At 38.6% G+C, this 25092-nt stretch overlaps 1 protein-coding gene across 3 annotated transcripts in view; it reads left to right on the forward strand.

Moving 5' to 3' along the window:
- LOC140453590 (protein argonaute-4) overlaps positions 1 to 25092 on the forward strand; it is a 105962-nt gene that overhangs the window by 58042 nt on the left and 22828 nt on the right. For 2 of the 3 annotated variants that reach the window (XM_072548398.1, XM_072548400.1), the window contains exons 8-16: positions 349 to 496; positions 3736 to 3855; positions 5091 to 5273; positions 13018 to 13151; positions 13554 to 13738; positions 15604 to 15763; positions 18475 to 18565; positions 19051 to 19275; positions 23351 to 23485. In XM_072548398.1, coding sequence (XP_072404499.1) covers positions 349 to 496; positions 3736 to 3855; positions 5091 to 5273; positions 13018 to 13151; positions 13554 to 13738; positions 15604 to 15763; positions 18475 to 18565; positions 19051 to 19275; positions 23351 to 23485 — 1381 coding nt within the window. The remainder of the gene's footprint in view (positions 1 to 348; positions 497 to 3735; positions 3856 to 5090; positions 5274 to 13017; positions 13152 to 13553; positions 13739 to 15603; positions 15764 to 18474; positions 18566 to 19050; positions 19276 to 23350; positions 23486 to 25092) is intronic. The other variant, XM_072548399.1, reaches the window with a different exon arrangement.

Genomic DNA, 25092 nt, shown 5'->3' on the forward strand with positions numbered 1-25092 from the left:
CTTCAATATTTATTAAAAATAACTAGCCTTGTCTATGTGCAATTTTTCCTTGAATTTTAAGATAGACCAATTCCAGCCCAAAATACCTCTAGGTATTCTTTTGTAATACATACTTTATTGATCCCTGCTTAAGTATAGATTTTTGAAACCATCTTCTTTGTTATATGCAGCCTTGCTTTGTGTTGTCCACTCGGCTTTGAATAGCACTGATGAAGGGCTTTTGCCCGAAACATCAATTTCACTGCTCTTTGGATGCTGCCTGAACTGCTGTGCTTTCCCAGCACCACTAATCCAGAATTTGAATAGCACTGACCTACCTCATGGTTGTTAATTATCTGCCTTTGCCAGGTTTCCTCTACAACTGGAAAATGGGCAAGCAATGGAATGTACAGTGGCACAATATTTCAAACAAAAGTATAATTTGCAACTTAAGTATCCTCACCTACCTTGTCTACAGGTAGGACAAGAGCAGAAGCACACCTATCTGCCACTTGAGGTAAGATTTGAAATGTAGGGATTTGTATACTTAAGTGAAAAATTGTAAACTAGTTGAATTGTTGGGGTCATCGGCATGTCCATATGTTTACTGTGCTCTCTTAAAAATGTTTGTTTTAATCCTATTTTTATATAACATTTGCTTTTGATTAGTGTCATTACTTGATGCGAGAAAGACGACAAGGTTTTCTGGTTTATGTTGACAAAGTTTCTCTTTTTTTTTAATCCAAAGCGGTAGACTTTCTTATCAGTATAAAGTTCTACAAGTCATCACCCTATAGTACTTCAAGTGGTCATTATTCATGTAGTCCACGTCAGCAGATTATCCATTATCAGAGATGTTGCAGATGAGTTAGAGCCTGATCTCCGGCAGTGTTCCCAAATGCAATTTATAAACCACAAGATTCTAATCATCTTTCTTTTCTTGTTCCTGGATGCTGTAGCCATCTGTTGCATTCCTAATGCTGACATGGCTGGCATTGGTTAACAGTACAGATTTAGGTTTGAACTTGGGGAAAGACCTGGTTCATAAAATGCAAGTAGTGTTTTTAACTCTCAACTAGACTTTTAATGCCTAAGATGGCACAATTTTTAAGCTTGAAAAAATTGTGAACTTCAGAAGAAGAATTTTACTTTTAAAAAAACATAGAAAAGTTGATGGATTGGGTGGGCAATTGGCAAATAATACTTAATCCAGGAGCGTGGAGAGATTTGTTTTTGTGGAAAATTGAGAGGCAATGCAAACTAAGGGGTACAGTCGTAAAGAAGATGCAGATATGTGTGTAAATTGTACAGACTGATAAGGTGCTTTGAGAAAGAAATTTGGGATTCTGGGCTTCATAAATGGAAGCGTAGAATACAAAAGCACGCAGGTTATGATGAAGCATTGTAAAACATTGGTTTGGCCTCGACTGGAGTATTGTGCATCACACATTAGGAAGGTTGTTGAGGCTTTGGACAGAAAAATTGTACAAGAATGGTTCTAGTCAGATAGATAGGAGAACCTAGGATTGTTTGCGAGAGAAGTGAACGTTATATCCTAGGATTATGTGGGAAGCAAGAGAGGAAATTGCAGTACCGTTGGCATGATCTTCTCGTCTTCACTGGCAACGGAGGTGGTACCAGGGGACTGGAGAGTAGTGAATGTTGTGCCCCTGTTCAAAAAAGGGAATAGGGATAACCCCGGGAATTACAGGCCAGTTAGTCTTACTTCTGTGGTAGGCAAAGTAATGGAAAGAGTACTGAGGGATAGGATTTACGAGTATCTGGAAAGACACTGCTTGATTAGGGACAGCCAGCACGGATTTGTGAAGGGTAGGTCTTGCCTTACAAGTCTTATTGAATTCTTCGAGGAGGTGACCAAGCATGTGGATGAGGGTAGAGCAGTGGATGTAGCGTACATGGATTTTAGTAAGGCATTTGATAAGGTTCCCCATGGTAGGCTTATGCAGAAAGTCAGGAGGCATGGGATAGAGGGAAATTTGGCCAATTGGATAGAAAACTGGCTAACCGGTCGAAGGCAGAGAGTGGTGGTAGATGGTAAATATTCAGCCTGGAGCCCAGTTACAAGTGGAGTTCCGCAGGGATCAGTTCTGGGTCCTCTGCTGTTTGTAATTTTTATTAATGACTTAGATGAGGGAGTCGAAGGGTGGGTCAGTAAATTTGCAGATGATACGAAGATAGGTGGAGTTGTGGACAGTGAGGAGGGCTGTTGTCGGCTGCAGAGGGACTTAGATATGATGCAGAGCTGGGCTGAGGAGTGGCAGATGGAGTTCAACCCTGTCAAGTGTGAGGTTGTCCATTTTGGAAGAACAAATAAGAATGCGGAATACAGGGTTAATGGTAGGGTTCTTAGTCAGGTGGAGGAACAGAGGGATCTTGGGGTCTATGTACATAGATCTTTGAAGGTTGCCACTCGGGTGGATAGAGTTTGTAAGAAGGCCTATGGAGTATTATCGTTCATTAGCAGAGGGATTGAATTCAAGAGTCGTGAAGTGATGTTGCAGCTGTACAGGACTTTGGTTAGGCCACAGTTGGAGTACTGTGTGCAGTTCTGGTCGCCTCACTTTAGGAAAGATGTGGAAGCTTTGGAGAGGGTGCAGAGAAGATTTACCAGGATGTTGCCTGGAATGGAGAGTAGGTCGTACGAGGATAGGTTGAGAGTTCTCGGCCTTTTCTCGTTGGAACGGCGAAGGATGAGGGGTGACTTGATAGAGGTTTATAAGATGATCAGGGGAATAGGTAGAGTAGACAGTCAGACTTTTTCCCTGGGTACAACAGAGTGTTACAAGGGGACATAAATTTAAGGTGAAGGGTGGAAGGTATAGGGGAGATGTCAGGGGTGGGTTCTTTACCACTCCCACGGGCAGCGCATTCCATGCCCCCACCACTCTCTGGGTAGAGTCAGAATCATTGGCAACCTTTAAGCGGCATTTGGATAGGTACATGGATGGGTGCTTAATCTAGGATAGAAGTTCGGCACAACATCGTGGGCCGAAGGGCCTGTTCTGTGCTGTGTTGTTCTATGTTCTATGTTCTAAAAGATTTGATACAGGTATTCAAAACTCTGAGATCTAGTCAGAGTAAATAAAGTGAAACTGTTCCCTTTGCAGAAGTGGTTGTAAACTACAGGATACCAATTTGGGCCAAAGGCAACATGAGACTTTTTAAAAAAAATATATAATTTCAGTTGACTGTCCAAAGGACGCTGGGTAAGGACCAGGGACATAGAACTGGCTGGATGATTCTTGCAGAGTGCAGACGCAGCATAGGCAAGCTGAATGATTGGTTACAGGATAGAATTCTAGAATGCCTCCAAGCAAAATGCTTTTCAAAAACTGCTTGTAGCTGACTTCTGAATACATATCTTAGTTAAAATTGCTCTTTCTACAATCTTTTTTTAAAAAAAATCATTTATGTAGTGGTAGTGATAAAAGTATTTGAAATAAGTTTTTCCCTTGTCCTTTTACATCCATGAAGTTACATACACTCAAAAGGCATTAATGTGTGGAAGTAGAGACAAATGTACAGTTGAGTGGTCTGCATAATTTAAACCATATGTAATTGCCAAATATCTTGTATCTCCCTACTGTCACACTTCTCTCACGGTATTGTGCATGATAACAGTTTTTAATTGAGGAAAAGTATCCATTGATACAGTACATACTGTGTGCTGTTTCATGCAAGGCTTGTTTAACATTAACTTGTTGAATTCATTGTTTCTAAATTTCTGTCTTGAAGGTATGTAACATTGTAGCAGGGCAGCGCTGTATCAAGAAACTAACAGACAATCAAACATCAACCATGATCAAAGCTACAGCACGATCAGCGCCCGATCGACAAGAGGAGATTAGTCGTCTGGTGAGTGAGTTCGAGTTTTCATTTAAAAAAACAATTTCTGGTGCAGTTTCACCTAGAGCTAAACTGACCAGTAAATCATATTGGAAGTAGAAACTTACCATTTGTGTTCCAAAATGTGTAATTGGAAACGAGCAGTTTTTTTTAAAACCTGATTTTGAATTTGAAGAAATGTCTTCAATGCTGAAGAATGAAGACTGGTGAGTTATTTGTTTAATTCATGATCTTTGAATGAACTGGTCACCAGTTTGTGCATTGGTCCTGATTGAGGCGAGGAAAAGATATCATTCAAGATTCCGACATCAATTTAATGATTTCTGTTGAATGCCTACCTATAAGGCTGTGGTTGATAATACCTTCATATCTGTGCATAGCCAAAATGATAATTCTTCAAGATCTGCCAGTATCTGAGGGATTTACCCTTTGAAAGAAAAATAGGAAGGGGAAAACATCAAACTTTTGGTGCAAGGTGATGCTTTTGAACTATTTCCAGCTGAAAAAGCAGGCTTTTTTTAGTCTAGTAGCCCTTCTGAATAAGATTGAGTAAAGCATTACGACTACAAATCCAAACCAACAGAAGTAATAGAAGATGCAACTTTCTAAATCATTAAATGTCAGGAATTCTTAAAACTGTAGATGATTTAATTAAACTAGCAACAATTTAAGAGCTAAAGTGCAGTCTGCATTTTAGAAAATTGTGCTTTTTCTGTTCAGTCACTGTTAATTTTTTTTTGCCAGTTTTGTTACGTACCCTTCTCATTTAAACATTATTTATAAAAATGAGAGTTTATTTTTTCTTTTTTTTTTGCTGTATGCAGTGATCATCACCTTGGAATAAGAATACAAAAGTTTGTATGATAAACTGTTGTAATCTGGACCAAATTTCACTGCTCCTGTACAATGATTGGTGCTGTTGAATCTCTGCTGAGTTTTTTATACCCCCAATTGCAATACACTTCCTGTTGCTCTTTTAAACCATGGGACTGTTCAAATGTAAACACCTGAAAAGATAGTCTGTTTCATTTCTGCAAATCTGGGGATATCTGAGCTTTTGCACAGTCACACTGTTATGCAAGATCAGAAGTACCCAATATATGCTTCCTTTTGGATACTTGTCAAGTTGTTCAAATGGTACGAAGCATGCCTATTCACCTACAATTGGATGTAATTAAGTTATTTTAGCAGGAACATTTTTAAAATAATTTTTGGTATTCACTGTGTGCTTTTCTTTTTGAAAGGTGAAGAGTAACAGTATGATTGGCGGGCCAGATCCATATCTAAAGGAGTTTGGTATTGTCGTTCATAATGAAATGACTGAAGTTACAGGTCGAGTGCTGCCTGCACCGATGCTCCAGTATGGAGGCAGGGTAAGTCTGATGTTGGACGGAAGCAGCTGGAATTGTGAATGCACAGGACTTGAAGTAAGTGATATAGCACACTGCTATGCAATATGTATACAGCAAAACTATTTTAAGCAAAAGTATTTACCAGCAACTGTTTAATTCTGGCAAGTTAAAATTCTTGCCTCATTTGGAAACTGTTACTCTGCTATATTTGACAGTGTCCAAAGTACTGTCCAAAGTAGATTTCATGTTGCACTTAATATTTCATTACTTGCTCGTGGGAGTGATAAGAGCTATTATTTCTGAGGAAAGAAAAATATGTTGGTTGTAAAAGTTTTTTTCTTAAACCATTTCTATGAAGTAGTTTTTTTTTAAAAATTGTTTTCAACTTGCTACTAATTTCAGTGTCTAATCAAAAACTTGGAGCTGTTTCCATTATCTTACAGTATTACATCCATTGCATGATGATGCAAATCAGTTTTCTTTTGCACAGGGAAACTGCTTGGTTATGCACATTGGGCAAGAACTTATTTTGGCAACTGATATTTGTATTTTAACCAGTTAATTTCACATTGAAATTTTAGGGGAGAAAAATGCTCCAAGGGAGACTTGTCTTACCACAACATACATCAGAATTTTTAGTTTCAGGTTGGAAGTATTTCATTATTCCACACAAATTGATATTCCCTTTATAAATCAGTTCTACATTGTGGGTTAAAGGGGCCTCCAGTTTTAATTTTGCATGTGGAAATAATATTTTTAGTTTATACCTGTAATTCTTAGCTGTTAACATGAAGTAGCAAATTTAATTCTAATCACACAAATAGAACCAGCCATTTTAAGCACTCAATTTTGAAACAAATCCAATATTTTTTTTAGATGGGGTTTTTGAATTGCATGAGTATGCCTTTGTTACGATAGTTAAAAATCTCTCAACACCAGGTTATAGTCCAACAGGTTTAATTGGAAGCACAGTAGCTTTTGGAGCGACGCTCCTTCATCAGGTGATAGTGGAGGGCTCATTTGTTACAATACACTCCTTAAGGCAAATTTCTAGTATGAAGATAGCAGTTGATATCAAACAGTGCACTCAACTGATTGGATACAGATGCTGAAGTGTGTATTGTCGTGTTTCTTTCTTGGTAGCGACTGAAATCAAGCAAGCTGCTTCAGTTGTGGCCTGTCATGTTCAAACAGATGCAAACTGTAAAAGATTAAAAATAGTTGGGACCCAGTAGGATTTGAGAATTTCACACTTTTTTTTTGTTCCAAGTGAAGTCATTGATGCAGATTTCATTTATAAACTTCAAGTTTCATCAATTTTCATTCACTTCTCACTTTTTGCATTGCCCTCCACATACAAAAGGTTAGAAAGACAATAGGTCAATTTCAGAGGTTGCCATGTGCAAATTCTCTTTTTTCCAAATTCCTGTTGTCCTAACTGCCCCAGTGGCCATCTTTGCCCCTGCAGCTGTTGCTTGTGCATTGCTTTCATTTGTGCACAAGCTCAAGTTCTTTTAAGATCAGGTTGCTTCAGACAATTAAATTTTTATGACAGTTTCTGGTAGATTTGCAAAATGTGTTTCTATTAAACACAAGCCCATTCTAACTTTTGTAAATGGTTTAAAATTTTGTGTAGTTGGTTAATGTGTCTTTGTTCTGTCATGCACCAAAAGTTTTTTTTCATTCTATCAGAGCTTCCAGAGAATGCTGGATTAATTTCAGTTTAGTGTCTGAATCCAAGGTTGTGCTGATATGAGGAGCGCATGCTAGAGAATCTTTTATTCTTTGGCCTTGCTTTGATTATTCTTCCAGTGAGGGACTGAACACCAAAGTATTAAAGGTGCTTTGCATCAGACCAAATGCTTTCCTTGGAATTTGTCTTTGTCAGTAAAGTATCACTGCTAAGTCAATTCCAAACACTACTTTGAACATTAGCTGAACCAGCAATTCTGCAAGTATTGCCCAACTAGTTTCTTTTATTTGAATATGCCGGTTCAATGATTGGTCTTTGTGTTTCCTTCTGTTAGTTTTAAAAAATACATTAATGTATTAGCATAATGCCAAAATCTTTGTGTGTGTCTGTGTGTCGTTTCTTGCTGCATGGAAGGCAATGAGCTCATCCATCAGGCCTGTAGCAAATGCATTCATTTGCTGGTCCAGCGAGGAATTTATGAAAAATAGTTAAGGAAATTATGGTATAGTTTTTGGAGAAAAGGGATCTCTTCATAAAAGAAATTTTCTGATTAGTGTACAAATCTTGAATATTTTCTCTAATGGAGTTAATGGAATGAAGTTAACAGTGAGAAGTCACCTTTATGGGTGAGTAGTTGTTGAGGCGACTTGGAAACTGGAATATTTTTCCATAACCATCGATTCTCTAAGGATATAAATTGGAGCAGTATTAGACTACACTGCCATGTTGAACATGCTCAACCATTCAGTAAGATCATGGATGATTTTCCAATTTTACCTCCTATTTTCATATTCCTTAATTCCTCTTTTTATTCCAAAAGTCTTTTGATATAAATATTCAATATGCTTAATGACCTGAGCTCTAACAACCGTTTCGGGTAGAGAACAGTAAAGATTCACAACCTTATGAAGAAATTTCTTCTGCTTTTAAATGGCTGGCCCCTAATCCCAAGAGCTTGATTCAAACTGTCCAGCCAGGGGCAACAGCTTTAGCATCTACTCTTTGTTGCCTTTTGAGAACTTGCTGTACTTCAAGATATTGGTCAGTGGTGTGATTTTATTTTAAATCAGTCTTAACAGCACCATGCTCTATCCAACTGAGCTCAGCTTGAGAACTAAAGGAAGTATGGAATAGAAATATTCAAAAGTGTAAAAAAAATTAGATACAACAGAACTGTTGTTGCTAGGAGATCAGCAAACACAATAAAAATTTTTAGTTGTCAAAAATATCCAAAGCAACAAAGACAAATTATCTCCTGTAACAAATTAGGATCATGAATATACTGCCAAAAAAATGTAGTGGAAATAATAAGTCATTTTATCTTCAGAAGGAAATTGAGTGCAGATATATTAATTTACGGGTGTACTACAAAAAGCGGGAGAATGCATTGGCTTTATAAGCTGAATGGTTTGTGTATGTTTCTATATCTGTTCTTTTGGGTGCACTGCTGAGAGACCTAATTGTTGTGCCTTATCATTATGCTGCTTTTAAAATAGAATGTGATGACTTTTTTTTTAAATGTCAACTTCTTTGGGTTTTATCTTTTATCTGGCCTGACATCACCCAGTTTGATCTAATGTCTTTCTGGTAAAGTTGATGTTTAAGGTTGGCATTCCCTAATGGGAGGGGACGTTTAGTTAGATTTTTTTCAACAAAGCTTTGCAATTCCACTCCAAACCTATTTGAGCATCTGAGAATTATAGCATATGCAAAAGTGAAATTCTGATCCTCTGTTATCGGAAAACTCAACAAATTGAAGATTCAGGAGTTGAGTCCATGGTCATTTATTTTCATGATTGCAGAAGGAAAGTTAGTCTTATCACGGAAATATAAAACTAACTCAATGTAGAAGGATACAGAAGCCTTCAGTTTCTTCCAAAATACTGTGAGCAACACGTTACAATTACCAGTTTCTTTTGTCCAAGTGTCTTGCATTATCTGCAGTTTTCCCACAGCTTTCACAAGCAATGCCTGTATTTCATCCAAGGCCAGTACTATCCTTCTGTTCGTGTAACCTCTCCCACTAGTCTTGATAGTGTGTGTACATCTTTTTTTTTACATCTGTGGTAACAAAGTTGGAACCAATAGTATGACTGAAGCTTTAACTCTTAACCAATTTCACTCCTAGCATTGCACCCAATGTGGTGTCAGTTATATTCCAAGCATTTAATATTTAACTGAATATAAAAACCAACAAAGAATGACTTAAAAATTAATGAGGGGGCAATTATGGAGACAGTCGGCCTGAAACCAAAAAACATATAGTAAGGGTTCCTAAAATATTTTAAAAGGTTCTTAATCTTGTAAAAGTGAGCATTGGTTCCATAGAAAATGAATCTAGGGAGTTTGACAAATGTAAAATAGAGATTAAAATAAATCGAGCAGATATTTTGCATCTGACTTTACTATAGGAGATACAAGTAACAATCCAGAAGCAACTCTAAATTTGGAAACAAAAGGGAGGGGGATGTTGTAGGAAAATTATAACCATGAAGAAACTGAGTAAATATTAGAGCTACTGGCTGCCAAGTGCCCAGATCTTAATGGATTTCACCTTAGGATCTTAAAAGAAATGGCAAGTGAGAGACTATTCATTTGGTGTTCCAAAACACTCTAGATTCTTGAAGGATCCAATTAGTTTGGAAAATAGCAAATGTAACAACTTTATTCAAAAGAGGGAGACACCGAAAGCTAGAAGCTACTGACCAGTTACTTAACCTTTGCCATAGGGAAAATGTTAGAAGCATTGTTACACAAGTTATAGCAGGACACTTGGGTAAGCTCAAGGTAATCAGGCAGAGTCCACATGGTTTTGAGAGAGAGAAATCATGTTTAGGCAATCTGTTTAGAATTGGCTGAGAAAGTAACTTGTTGTGGACAAAAGATGGTATACTGTATTTAGATTTTCAGAAAACCTTTTGTGGCAATTTATCAAATGCCATTGTGGAAAACAAAAGCTCCTGGTGTGGGAGGTAGCATAATGGTGTGGGTAAAAGATTGGTTAACAGGAAGCAGAGTGTAGGCATAATTAGGGTCTTTTTCAGGTTGACTAGATGCACAAGTGGTGTGCCTCAGGAATTCATTTTGGAACACGGTGGCTCAGTGATTAGCACTGCTACATCACAGCACCAGGATCCCAGGTTTGATTCCAGCCTCAGGTGATTGTGCAAACTCCAAACAGACATTCTCCCAGTGTCTGTGTGGGTTTCCTCCCAGGTGCTCCGGTTTCCTCCCACAGTCCAAAAATGTGTAGTTCAGGTGAATTGCCATGCTAAATTGCCCATGGTGTTAAATGCATTAGTCATGCTAAATTGCCCATGGTGTTAAATGCATTAGTCAGAGGGAAATTGGGCTGGGTGGGTTTCTCTTCGGAGGGTCTGTGTGGACTTGTTTGGCCAAAGGGCCTGTTTCCCAACTGTAGAGAATCTAATCATCCATTTACAATTTACGTAAATGACTTTGAAAAGGATCAGATGATAAAAACCTTGGAGCACGAATAACCCATTTGGCCCTTCTCTGCCTGTTCTGCTATTCATTGTGATCATGGCTGATCATCAACTTGGTACTCTGTTCCTGCTTTTTCTCTCTCTGCCTTTTAGCCCCAGGAGCTATACCTAACTCCTTGAAATGCGCAAAACGTTTTGGCCTTGACCACTTTCTGTGGCGGAGAATTCCACGGTCTCACTGCTATGGGTGAAGAAACTTGAATAAAACAATGGTATTTTTAGGCCAAATTTGTTGATGACAATAGTGTGGAAGTAAGTTTATGCAATGGAGTATAATGTGGCTAAATATGAAATTTTGTTTGTAGAAAGACTAAGGAAGCATGTTATCTAAAATGAAGATTGCAGCATTGAGGTGCTGAGGATCTAGGTATCCTAATGCGTGATTTTCAAAAGGCTAATATACAGGTACAGCATGTAATTAGGAATGCTAATGGAATGTTATTTATCATGAGGGGTATTGGATACAGGGTAGGTAGTCTTTACTTAATTCATGCAGGACAGTAGTGAAACTAAGTTAGCTAAGTTTGTGTGGTCTTTCTAATAGTAAAAAGCAACTTAATTGAATCACGATCTTGGAGGGGCTTGTTGATGCATAGAGGGTGTTTTCTCTTGGGAAGAAATCTCTAGAATAAAGGGTCACCTTGTGGGGGGCTGGGGAAGAGTTGAGGTGAAATTTATTTTTCAGTATGAGCCATGAATTTTTGGAACACTGTTCCTGAGGGGGTGATGGATGCAGAGCTTTTGAATATATTCAAAGCAGAGCTGGATATATTCTTGGTAATCTTGGTGAAAGATTATCTGGGGTAAGTGTGACTGTGGAGTTGAGCTTAGGGTCAAATCAGCCATGATTTTACTAAATAGTGGAGCAGGCTTTGAGTGAAGAAATTTCTCCTCTCAATCCAAAATGGCCTGTCTGCCCACCAGGGTAACATCATCCCTAGGCTGAATAGCTTACTCCTGCTCCCTATTGGAATGTTCATATTGAGTGTTTTCTTTTGGTGGGGAGTGACAAGTGGCAGTAGTAATGCAAGGATAGTTGAGGACAGTGGTTTAGCTTTGTAATGGTTTGCTTTTTCTGTGATCTTTGACTTTATGGGCTCTCAAATTTGAGCCCCAATTGTCAACATGGGCTTTCTCCTATAATTTTAGGTAAGGGGTTTTTAAACAAAAAAAAATTGCTGTTTGAGCACAAGCATGCAGTGGTAAGTTAACTGTATTCGTGCTATTGTTTGCTGGCAGACCATGCGCTAGAGGTAGAAGGAAGTGGGCTTGAGTTCACACAAATCAATTTATAAAAGTAGGTTTTCAATTCAAGGGAGAGCCACAATTCTTTTAAACTTGACCAGAAAGGTTGCAGTTTTTAGTGGTGTTTGGCTTCATCTTTGATCTTGTTTTTTTCTTCTTCTGAAATATGATGCTGTTGAAGTTGTCCATAGTATGTTAAGATTAACCAGAATAGAGACTGTGTTTTTGGAGGTATAAAGTAATTTTGCTGAAATTAGCTAGTTACATTAAATTCTGCATCCTCTGGAAGCCATGTCTGTACTCTGTCTTTCTGTCTCCCAGTATATTTGTTTTTGCTGATTTGAAAATTTTAATATTGCTTTATTTGCAGTTGGTATGCTACATTTTATAGTTTGTTTTATTAATATTTGCTGATTTATTTGCAAGCTGTTAACAATGCTATAAGAAAGTCCCCCCTGACTGGGAGAATGGGGCATTGGAATTTTGTTGCCTAATCCCGCATTGCTTCTCCTTTTTTCGCTGGTCCAAAAAAGGAGCTAAAGATGGCCATGTGGGTTGCAATTATAATACATTGGAAAGGGAACTTGCGTTGATGCGCTTCAGCTGGAATCTAAGGGACTGTATCATTTGACTTGTTTTGATTTATGGTTGGACGTGGGTGACTTATCTAATGATTGATGCCGGGTAATTTATTTGAATGAGGACTATTCCTCTAAAGCTAGTAATCCAATCTTGTTATCCATGATTTGCTCTAAAATTGTTTTGGCCTACTAGGATGAATTGGGCTTTATTGGCAGAGATCCAAGAGCTTTATGTTATCAATTAATGTGCAGGATTAAAATATTCATTTGGAGATATTTATAATGTTTTATATTTAAGATGTTGCCATTATTTGGAAAAGGAATTACATCAGGTGATAACTGTGCTTCAATCTGGCTAATTTTTATTTTTGTATAGATCCCACTTAATACTGGAAAGCAACTTAAAAAGTATGCTCAAAACCATGAACCATCTAAGGGTTTTGGGAATGGGCAACCTGTTATCATGTTGTCTATGAGCCTGTTTTCAAATATAATTTAAATTTGCTTGCCTGCCCTGCTTAGTTCACTCCAAATATGTGAAGAGATTTATTACTTTCCCTTTGGAAGTTTTGTTAAATTTTGTATTTGAATATACTGACAACTGTGGAGAACAAAAACCAGTCTGAGGTTCTTGTTCCCAAATTTTTAGATATTAGTTTCCATCAGTACTTTGCAGTTCACATTGAGAATAGTGCAAAAGAAAAACGAGTTATATTGGTTTAAGTATGCCATTATTCATTGCCTGTCTTTAATGGGTTTTTTTCACTTTCCCAACCCCTGTGCATTTATTTCAGAATAAGACTGTTGCTACCCCAAATCAAGGGGTATGGGACATGAGAGGCAAACAATTCTATGCTGGCATTGAGATCAAAGTCTGGGCAGTTGCTTGCTTTGCACCACAGAAACAGTGTCGGGAGGAAGTCCTAAAGTAAGCATCTGATGTCATTTTTGGTTTCAGGTTCATTTTATTCAATATTTGCTGAAAATCATTCATGTTAAAAAAAAAGAACTTGTGATCAAAATGTTCTTGTGTATCTTGGTCAACTACTTCTTCCAACCCAAAATTTCTAGTTTCTTCTAGTCTGCATAATATTGTACTAGTGAAAATACACCTGTACGGTGTACTGTTTTTACTGTTTACATTGAAATTACTGCAAGTTATAAAATAAAGAACACTTCTACTGTGTCAAATGTTTGAAGGCCATGGTGGCATCAAATTGAAACCGGTTGACATTAATTTTTGAAGTGCTGGATATAGGTGGGAGTGGATGCTCTTATTCTGTCTAGTTTTAATTATGTTCCTCATTCTTTGGTGTTTCTCTTTCTCCAGAAATTTTACTGACCAGCTACGTAAAATTTCAAAAGATGCCGGGATGCCTATTCAGGGGCAACCATGTTTTTGTAAATATGCCCAAGGTGCAGACAGTGTTGAACCTATGTTTAAGCACTTGAAGATGACTTATGTTGGTCTACAGTTGATTGTGGTCATCCTACCTGGAAAAACCCCTGTATATGGTATGTAAAAGATTTAATATATATCTTTATTTGCCTTCTCTTTCCTAATTTTAGGTTGTAGTGGAGTTTGGATGCCACCGAGTGCAAAATAAAGGAATTCACTTTTTTTTCAGGAGCTGCAATGCGAGTATTACATAGAAAATAGTACCAGGAATAGACGATTGAGCCTGCTCCTCCATTTAATATGATCATTATTGATCCTGAATCTCAACACCATATTTCTGTTCTCTCCCCATACTCCTGGCATCATTAGCCTATAGAAATCTGTGTATCTTTTCCTTAAATACATTCAGTGACTTGGCTTCCACTGCCTTCTATTGTAAAGAATTTCACAGGGTCACCACCCTCTGAGTGAGTGTTTCTTTGTCTGCCTAAAATGCACACATCACTGTGATCAGTTCTGTCCAGCACTGTCTGTCAGAGTTTTATGTCTTAAAGTGCTTCTAAATTTCTTCTAAGTTCCAGTGGACACAGTCCCAGTTGATCCAGTCTGCTGTCTTGCAATCAACGATCCAGAAATTGGTAGTAAACTTTGAAACATTGCCATTGCCATATTGAAGCAAACTACCACTTTCCATCCATATTCAACATTCCATGCCTTTTGGGTTCCTTTGTTAAATGTTTTAGTCTTGGTAATTTTTGAAATGGATTTGTGGGAAATATGAAAGGTTTCACAACTTTGTAGCATTGATGGAATGTAGACTTACAACTGAAAATTATGCTCTGCACTTCCTATCTGAGTTAATTTAAGAGGAAATTGATGGCAACAGGAAAGCTCTCTGAGGAGGAAAATCCAACTGTGCTACAACTATGGCTCCAGCAAGCATGTTAAAGCAGTTTTGCTAAACTTATGCTGGTTTGTTGGCACAACTGTGTGCCTGCATGGCACAACTGTGTGCCTGCAGTGTAGTGGGTGGTGGGCAAGTAGCGAAATGTAAACTAATGTAAAAATATTTTGTAACATGAAAATCATAATTTCTGTACTTGCAGATTACAGATGTGGTTATATCAACCTTTTTTTATTAAAGGGCTAATTATTTTTCATGATACATTATTTGTTTGATAGGTTGTGGTGGTGAGCTTTCTAACATTTCACCACATGATCATTCCATAATGCTGAGTAGAAGATTATTAAATTTAGATTTACCGGGAATGGAAGGGTTAAGTTATAAAGATAGGCTGGGACCTTTCTCACTGGAGCATAGGAGGTTGCAAGGTGATCTTTAGAGGCTTATAAAATAATGAGGGCTATAGGTAACGTGAATGGCAGATATCCTTTTCCAAAGGTGTGACATTTCAAGACTAGGGGGTGTATTTTTCACGTGAGAGGAGAAAGTTTTTAAAAACATTAGGGACTTTGTTTGTTTTTAAGAAGTTAATGTGTGGAATGAACTACCAAGGGAACTGGTGAATGTGGGTATAGTTAGAACATTTAAAACATTCAGATAAGTACGTGAATAAGAAATGTCTGGAGGGATTTGGGCCAAGCGTTCCAGATGGGACTAGTTCAGTTTAGGATTATGGTCGGCATTGCGTAGTTGAACCGAAGGTCTGTTTCTGTGCTGTATGACTCTGATTCTATAAATAACGAAAGGTTTGGTGAAATGAAATGATATAAATCTTCTATTTGGTTTGTGATAGCAAATATACTAATGCAGTAATCCCAAGGAAAAATTAGATTTGTTCTGAAGAACTGTTCGCAGGATGAACAACAAATTTATTTGGATGATGTCTTTGACTTTAACTTAAAGAAATGTTAATACCAGGAGCAGAATGTAGGCATTCTTTTCCTGTTTGAAAACCCATAATAAATTCTGTTCTTTGGAAATGACGACAGTTTTTCAAACTTGCATTTTCTCTTCTAGCTGAAGTGAAACGTGTAGGTGACACACTATTGGGGATGGCAACACAATGTGTTCAGGTGAAGAATGTGGTCAAAACATCCCCACAGACTTTATCAAATCTCTGTTTAAAGATCAATGCAAAACTTGGTGGAATCAATAACGTCCTTGTACCTCATCAACGGTAAATATATTCATTTTGTATTTGCCCAGCTTCCATTGCTTTAATGCACTAACTTTTGAAGGCCAACTTGCCAGTACTACGTAGAGACTATATCAAAAGTGACAACATATTATTCATTGTATTTGTTGAGATAACTGGAAGATTCCACATTTTGAGATGCTTGATAGCTGTTGCATGAAGCATACTGGCAAATTATCTCATGAGATGTTGACATCACTGGCAAGACCAGCACTTACTGCCTATCCCTACTCTCCCATAAAAAGGTGCTAGTGAACTGTCTTTTTGAACCAAGACAGTCAATATGATGCAAGTATGCCCATGGTGCTGTTAGGGATTTTAAGATCTTGACCCAGTTAGAGTGAAGGAATGATGATTATAGTTCCAGATCCAGATGTTGTCTGACTTTTATTGGTAATGTCTAACATTCTGATCCTTGTTCATTTATGTGGTGGAGGTCATTGTTTGAAGGTATTGTCAAAAGGAGCCTTTAGCAGTTGTTGCAGTTAGATGAAGCTGCAACAGGTATATTGGTGAGAATGAAGCCAAGCACGTCTTTCCCTTTTTTCCCTTTTTTGGTTTCCATCCACCTTCTGCAGACTCCCCACTTAGTGATGTCACCAAGCCAATTTTAGTGGGCGTTTGAAAACCACTAACTCTCTTCTCTCTCTCTCTCTCTCTCTCTCTCTCTCCTGTTTCCAGTTGGTGTTCAGCATGAAGTGTTGATTCATCAGCTATGTTGGTTTGATGCTAGATGGTACTTGGCATAAGGTTTCCTTACTCATGTTTGACCTGATGCCATGTGACTTCATGGGTTCTGAAGTTAGTGATATTAGGGAAGTCACTAAACTAGCAGCTGGAGATTGTTAATCCAAGAATACTGCCTTGAGGAACTCCTGCAGTGATGTCTTGGGTTGAAGTTTGGCCTTCTAGCAACCAAAATCATCATGCTTTGTGGTAGGTATGACTCCAACTGGCAGAGATATTCTCTGATTCCACTTTACTTGGTGGTCTTTGTCACAGGGAGGTGAAAGTGAGAACTGCAGATGCTGGAGGTTAGTGTCAAAAAGTGTGGTGCTGGAAAAGCACAGCCGGTCAGGCAGCATCTGAGGAGGAGAGTCAACATTTCGCGCACAAGATTTTCACAGTTTGTTAAATGCACCCTGATTGAGCAATTACTCACCTTGCTTCTAGAATTCTGTTCCTACCTGTGTTTTGGATCAAGGTTTTAATGAGAATGAGCAAGTTTTTCTGATGAAACCCAAACTGAACGTTGGTGAGCAGGTAAGTGCCACTTGATGGCACTTGACACACCTTTCGTCACCATGCTGATGGTTGAGAGTGGGGTAGTGGTGGTGATTGGCCAGAGTGGATTTGTCTTGTTTTTTGTGGTTATGTTTCTGAGCAAGGTTCCACTTTGAGATGGTACTAGCATTGTTGTGGTGCTGGAATAGCTAGATTAGGGTATTGGAATTGAAGTGGAAGTAATAAGTGCATTAGTATATTACCAAGTCATTAAATTCCAAGTATCTGCCAAGTTTTCTTGGTAGCCAAGTAGAAAGAGGAAGCATTTTCCAAATCTACCATGCACGTCCATCTGACGTGATGCAACACATCTGATGTAGATAACATATTATAAATATTCAAACAGAGCTGAGTTTCTTTGGGCATACAGATGACATCTATTGTTTGTCCATCTATTGTCTACATGCTTGTGTTTAAACAGTTATTGACGTATGGTTGTAATTTTATCTCAAATTAGGCTAGATAATACTGTAGATTATTCTGATTTTCTTAACTTTTTTATTCCTTTCATTTGGCTACCATGATTAGGTGATGGGATGCAACTCCTAATACCAACAATTTCTTATTAACGCTGCAATAATATTGACAACATTTAAAACTAAAGCAAACATAGTTTATGGCTTCAGCATTTGATGTTATTTGTAAGGTCATTTTCCTGCCTACTGATATCATGTGATCTGTGTGCATCATTATTGCAACTTGATCACAGCGAATGACTACTTAGTTAGGATAGGACGCATGCATGACCAGGAAAACATAGGGCCTATCTGGGACCCAAGTGACAAACTGTGTGGACCAGAAGACATAGGTGAGGTTTTAAGAGTTCATTGCATCTCTATTCACTCTCTAGAGAAGGATGATCTAAGAATAGAAATCAGAGAGGAGGTTTGTGATTTATTTGAACAAATTACATTTGAAAGGGAGGGGGCATAAAATTTGATTTAAAAACACTGGCCCAGATATATCCCAGGCTGCTGTGAGAGGAGACTGCCAGGGTCTTGACATTAATATTCAAATACTCTCTGACCACCGTACAGCAGGAAATTTTTGTAATCCAGAAGATGGTGGCTATCTGGAACTCGCTGCTTGAATGGATGATCGAGCTGGAGACCTTTTGCAACATTTGTGTAATAATGACTAGGTGAACATTTTGAAAGCCAAAGTGTAAAAAGCTATGGTCACCATGCAGCTATGTACTCTTGTTCCATTTGCCAGCACTTGAACCAATGTGAACCAAAGGGCCTCTTTGTGCTTGAAAACTTTGACTCCCTTAATATATTTATTATATATTATCTTAAGGATTTGCCTAAGCCATAATATTTTTACCTTTTTTATTAATCAGTTAAGTATTACACAGTTGAAGCCCACTATTGCATTTTTAAAAATGTGAACATTTGTATTATATTTAGGCCATCTGTGTTCCAGCAGCCTGTCATCTTCTTGGGAGCTGATGTCACACACCCTCCAGCTGGAGACGGCAAGAAACCCTCCATTGCTGCTGTAAGTTTTGAATGCTATATTAGAAAACAATTCGTGACAATGTTGAAAAATTTATTAAACATAAGTTCAGGAAGTAAGTGTGCAAAATACAGAAGTTTGCTGAGCAGTAGTTGAAGTCCTCAATTTGAATATAATACCCTCTGTTGAAGACAAATTAGTTAGAGCATTATTTGGCTGAAAAGCATGCAGCAAAGATACTGATAGTGGGTCACTGCTCATGTTAATATCAGGTACAGTGTGTTAACAGGAAAAGTATGTCTTGTGGCTCAAGAATATGCAAGAGGGAAATAACTTGCTGTTCTTGGGTAGCTTTTCTAATTAGGTTAATGGAAGGTAGTGTTTTTGTCATGTATTCAATTATATAACTTCTGTCTAAATGTATGTTCAAGAAAGTTCCTCCCTCCACAGTTGTTTGTGATGCTGTGGTACTCGTTTAACCTACAACAAACTGCAGTTAAATATTTAAGATTTTGTTTGCTTTCTAGGTAGTTGGTAGTATGGATGGGCATCCCAGCCGATACTGTGCAACAGTACGTGTGCAGACATCAAGACAAGAAACTTCTCAGGACCTGCTGTTCAGTCAAGAGGTGATTCAGGATTTATCTAACATGGTGCGTGAGCTCCTAATTCAATTTTACAAATCCACCCGCTTCAAGCCAACACGCATTATCTACTACAGGGGTGGAGTTTCTGAAGGACAAATGAAACAGGTATGTGCTGGTGAGATGCTTAATAAATCACGGAATCATGATTTATTATAATGCATAAGAAGGTCTATTAGCTCATTTAAGTCATGTGGTTCTTTGAAAGAGCAATTTGCAGTGAATTCATGAGTCATGTCATAGGGGAATCTGCTCTCTATATTTTAGTGGTTTTACAACCATTCTGGAAAAAACAAAAATTATCCTTGAGATGAGGAGCAGCATTTAGAAAAAAGGGACCAGCTTTGTGACATTCCATAATAACAACTTCTTGAAACTGGCCTCTAGAATAGTTGGTTTGTATTCATGCTGCTTTTTGATGGCCTCCATTATCTGGCTGGTGAGCTGTTATCACTGGTGTTTTCAGGTTCCTAATCTCCCCAAATGCATTGGCAGTAATTTGGTCATGATGTTGGGAGGCAAGAATGACTGCTGGACTCAACAGCATCAAGCTATCTTGGTTGAACAGGACAGTTATCTATGTTAATGATTCTCCTTTTCTATTAATACACGTTGCCCACTTTCCTGATTCACACCTCAAAAATGCTCGAGGTCATGCAGGAGATTTTGTTAGTCTCATTGCACAGGATGTTTCTTGGCATTTGCAAAGTACTGTGATTTCTTGAACTCTATTGCAAGAAGAGACTAGTTTACGGTGTCATCCACTTTGACATAGATTACTTTCACTTTCTACCATTACATATTTAATCTTAAATATCTAAGCACTATATTCTAAAATGTGTCAAAAGGTCTGGTTTCATCTATGTCAAAAATGTTACTTCATGCATACTGGTTCAGGACATGGGTGAGATTGTTTTGCAGTTAATCGTCAGTAGATGTAAAGCAAGGAAACACTCCCTTCGGTCCAACTTGTCCACGCCAACCACATGTCCCACCTGCCAGCACCTGGCCCATATCCCTCCCAACCCTTCCTATTCAAACATCCATCCAGATGCCTTTTAAATGTTGCAATTGTATTAGCCTCCACCACTTCCTCTGGCAGCTCATTCCATACATTCACTACTGTCTGCGTGAAAAAGTTGCCCTTTAAGTCTCTCTTATATCTTTCCCCTCTCACCCTAAACCTATGCTCTCGAGTTCTGCACTCCCCCCACCCCAGGGAAAAGACTTTATCAATTTATCCTATCCATGCTCCTCATGATGTTATAAACCTCCTATACGGTCACCCCTCAGCCTGTGACGCGCCAGGGAAAACAGCCCTAGCCTATTCAGCCCCTCCCTATAGTTCAAATCCTCCAACCCTGGCAACATCCTTGTAAATCTTTACTGAACTCTTTCAACTTTCACAACATCCTTCCGAATAGCAAGGAGACCGGAATTGCATGCAATATTCTAACAGTGGCCGAACCAATGCCCTGTACATGACCTCCCAACGCCTGTACTCAATACTCTGACCAATAAAGGAAAGCATACCAAATGCCATCTTCGCTATCCTATCTACCTGCGACTCCACTTTCAAGGAGCTATGAACCTGCACTCTTTGTTCAGCAACACTCCCTCGGACCTTACCATTAAGTGTACAAGTCCTGCTAAAATTTGCTTTCCCAAAATGCAGCATCTCTCATTTATCCAAATTAAACTCCATCTGCCACTTCAGTCCATTGGCCCATCTGATCAAGATCCCATTGTAATCCGAGGTAACCTTCTTCGCTGTCCACTACACCTCCAATTTTGGTGTCATCAGCATTGTTTCCATAACTGTTGCACCCTCATCGCTTGCTAAGTGGATGATAATGCCATACCTTGTCTTGAATTTGCTATTCATTGGTGCTGGTGAGCACCTTTTGTAATCCAGCCCCTTTGCCAGGGTGCCACCTCTTTGCTGTAGAATTGGCCTAAAACTGGGAAGCTCCAGCTACTAAGAGCCAATAGGTGAGCTGCTTTGACATCGAGATAGGTAGTGGTTTTCACCCTCTTCCTAATGAGAGAGAGAGAGAGAGAGAAGACATGCTTGCTCAGCACCACAGTTGTCCACCTGCTGTATTGACTTCAATTTGTCTCTGGTCAAAAGCACTTCTAATTTTCTGACTATTTTAGCCATAGGATTTGAATTGCCTTTCATAGGGATATCTTGTTGTCAGACAATGAATTGGTTCCATGATTTTACACAGTTGGATGGCCTAGCTCTACTCTGATTCATTAGTGAGTCATAGAGATGTACAGCACGGAAACAGACCCTTTGGTCCAACTTGTCCACGCTGACCAGATGTTGCAACCTAATCTTGTCCCATTTGCCAGCACTTGGCTTATATCCATCTAAAACCTTCCTATTCATATACCCATCCAGATGCCAAATTACTGTTGTAATTGTACCAGCCTCTACCACTACTTCTGGTAGCTCATTCCATGCATGCACCACCCTCTGTGTGGCAAAGTTGCCCCTTAGGTCCGTTTTTGTATCTTTTTTCCCCTCTCGCCCTAAAACTATGCCCTCTAGTCCTGGACCCTGCCCCACCCCCAACCCCCAAATCCCAGGGAAAAGACTTTGTTTATTTATCCTATCCATGCCCCTCATGATTTTGTAAACCTCTAAGGTCAGCCATCAGCATCCGACATTCCAGGGGGAAAAAGCTCCAGCCTTTTCAGCCTCTCCCTACAGCTCAAATTCTCCAACCCTGGCAACATCCTTGAAAGGGTTCAGAAAAGATTTACAAGTTTCACAACATCCTTCCGATAGGAAGAAGACCAGAATTGCATGCAATATTAAATAGAATCCCCACAGTGTGGAAGCAGGCCATTCAACCCACACTGACCCTTCAAAGAGCATTCCACACAGACTCGCCCCGTTCTTGTAACCCTGCTAATCCAGGTAGCTTGCTTATCCCTGAACACCATGGGTAATTTAGCATGGCCAATGCACCTGATGTGCACATCTTTGGACTGAGGGAGGAAACCCACACAGAACATGCAAACTCCACAGAGACCAAGGGAAGAATTGAACCGGGATCCCCTGGCACTGTGAGGCAGCAGTGCTAACCACTGAGCCACTTCTTTTTATATTTTACACTACTTTGAATTAGTCAAAGTCAGCAGTCTAAAACTTCAGTTTATCTTGGGTGTTATCCCATTGGATTTGATTGACAGCTGATGGGAATGGCTGATAACCAGAATTTCAGGTTATCCAAATGTGATTTCATTGTAACTTGCACAAGTCCCTATGTCTCCGATATGCAATATTTTCTCTGCAGATATCTATATAGTTCCCACTTGAAGGGTGCCTTCAGGTAATGCATTCCCAAATCCCAAATGTTCAAATATTGTCATGCAACCCCTGGCAGATATTTTTAACAACCCGTTATTATGACATGTCTGGAGTAGGTTGGATTTGAACCCAGTCCTTTTTAACCCAGATGAAGGGACATTACCATAGCATATAAGAGCCCTGGTGTCACCTCTACTAGTGCTTATGCCAACCACTTCATTCTTCTGGTTACTGATCATTAGCTCTTGGAGACAGTCATCTGAACCTGTAATGATTTGAACAAGTATTTTTTAGATCTGTGTTCTCTTTTGTAATAGACCCACAAACTGGCTGTTATATATTTAAATTCTATACATGCATTGTTTCCAATCATTAATATCAGATTTCTAAAATATTGCATTGTACATTAACTTTATTATCCAACTTTGCAAGCCTGGTTTTGGTTACAGTTGGGGATGAATCTTAACCCAGGGTTTTTCAAGTAGCTCAGCTGCCTCATGACAGTTGCTTCATACAAATACATAAGTTTGGTTATCATTTCCAGTAATACTAATTCCTGACCTTGGTTTCACTACTGTTGAGACACTGAATCATGTCAACTTTCTACCAAAAAGTATTGGCAGTCATAATTTTTATCTCTGTGCACAGTCAGTGGTATTGAATGCTTGAAGTTTGCTCAGCCTGGGAAAAGAATGGTCACCTTAGAGAGGCCTACTCTTAAACATGTTCTACAGCCTTTTTATTGGACAAGGTTTGGTAGGATAAGCAATGTGCTGAAAATTAACAATAAAAAATAACACTCAATTGAATGAGAAAAGTCCTTACAACATTAATTCATTTTCTGTTCAAACCTGCATATAGGTTGCCTGGCCTGAGCTTATTGCCATTCGGAAAGCCTGCATTAGCCTGGAAGAGGACTACAGACCTGGCATAACGTACCTTGTCGTTCAGAAACGACATCATACACGACTGTTTTGTGCTGACAGAAGTGAACGGGTAGGTGTCCTCATGTGCACACATGCTGCTGTTATAAAACAATCACTCTAGGTAAATGCATTCTCTGTTCTCGAAATAAACTGTATAATGCAGGAGTGTCCATCATGATCCCTCCCGATTACTGTCCCACAATCCTTCTAATCTTCATGAGGGAAGAGAAACTAACTAGACAAGACACCATTAGTCTTTGATATGTTTGTGGAAACAACTGCTTTCAGGATAGAAAGAGCAAAAATTGTGAAGCAGGAACACAAAAATAACTCATTTTGATTTCCTTCAGGATTGTCTATATAATTGCCATTGTAGTTTTTAACCATTTTGTTTGCGGAATTATCACTGTACATATGGTACAGTATTGCATTTTACAAGCAGTTCAATGCTTTTCAACTGTTAATGCATTGATTTGGCTGAGATCTGTCACTATCCACTATCCTATTACAAACCTCCCTCCACACAGCACCTTTGTAGGTGGCAATAACAATGTCAGGATGCTAACATAAATAGTTATGTTGTAGTTTATCCATTTATAAAGACTACATATAAATAAAAGCTGTACAAATATAGTCGAAACTATTCCTTGTACCATCATAGGTACAATTAATGAGTGATTTTTGAAAGCTGTCGAGATGGCTGGCTGGGTGACTGTAGTTAATTTTAAATGTGAGATACGATTGTAAGTGAATAGGAGTACTGGACACTGATATGGGTCTTTACAAATGCACATTAGTCCTGTTGGTATATAGTTCCATGCCTGTCTCCTATGAAGAAAACATAGCAAAGCTGTTTCACAGATTTAAAATTAGTGGTGAGAGATCTAGAAGGGTGATAAGAATTTTGTTTTGCTGTGATTTTAGAATGTTCTGCCTAAAGAAAGTGGTGAAAGCTGCTTCAATAAATTTTTAAAGCAAGGTACTTGATGAAGAATTTAAAGGATTACATACAGAAAGTTGAAATGTTGAGCAAAAACTAAAACGTTTTGTGGGGTATGTACCAGTATAATGACAACTTCTCATACTGAAAGTTGCTATGATTCTATACACGATTTGGACCAGCAGCCAGACAATGTTGTGGCTTGATCTAAAATACTAATTATGATTTTTGTCTTGTATTCTATTTCAGCTATCCTTCCTCCCCTTTGTATTCCCTCAGGTCCGACAAGGCGTTTATTAATGCCTCCTTGAAGTAGCAATCCAATCTGTCCTGTTTTTGCACCACCTACCCTGTCCATCTAACTTTGTGGTCTCCTATCACCAACTCACAGCTTTGTCCTTTTTTCTTCTGACATTCAGTTGGCCTTTATCACTGGCCTTTGTAGCTAGTTAGCTTTTGGTAGCTAGTGTACTGAAATCTCTACCAAATCTCTCTCCTTAAGTTATAGATTTGTCTCTGTCTTAGATCCAAAATAGATTTTTGACCTCTTCGTCTCTCTTTTGTATGCATTTAAATCTATATTTGACCAAACATATTTGAGGGTCCCCTTCTAATATTGTTACCTTTTTTAAATTTTACATTTATTTTCTCCATACACCTTTTTATGATGTTCCTTGAGAGCACCTTGAACAAAGACCTATGTAAACATTTATCCTTTTGGATATGTTTGCTCTGAG

Source organism: Chiloscyllium punctatum, chromosome 27, assembly GCF_047496795.1.
Source record: "Chiloscyllium punctatum isolate Juve2018m chromosome 27, sChiPun1.3, whole genome shotgun sequence".
In the NCBI taxonomy this organism is placed as follows: Eukaryota; Metazoa; Chordata; class Chondrichthyes; order Orectolobiformes; family Hemiscylliidae; genus Chiloscyllium; species Chiloscyllium punctatum.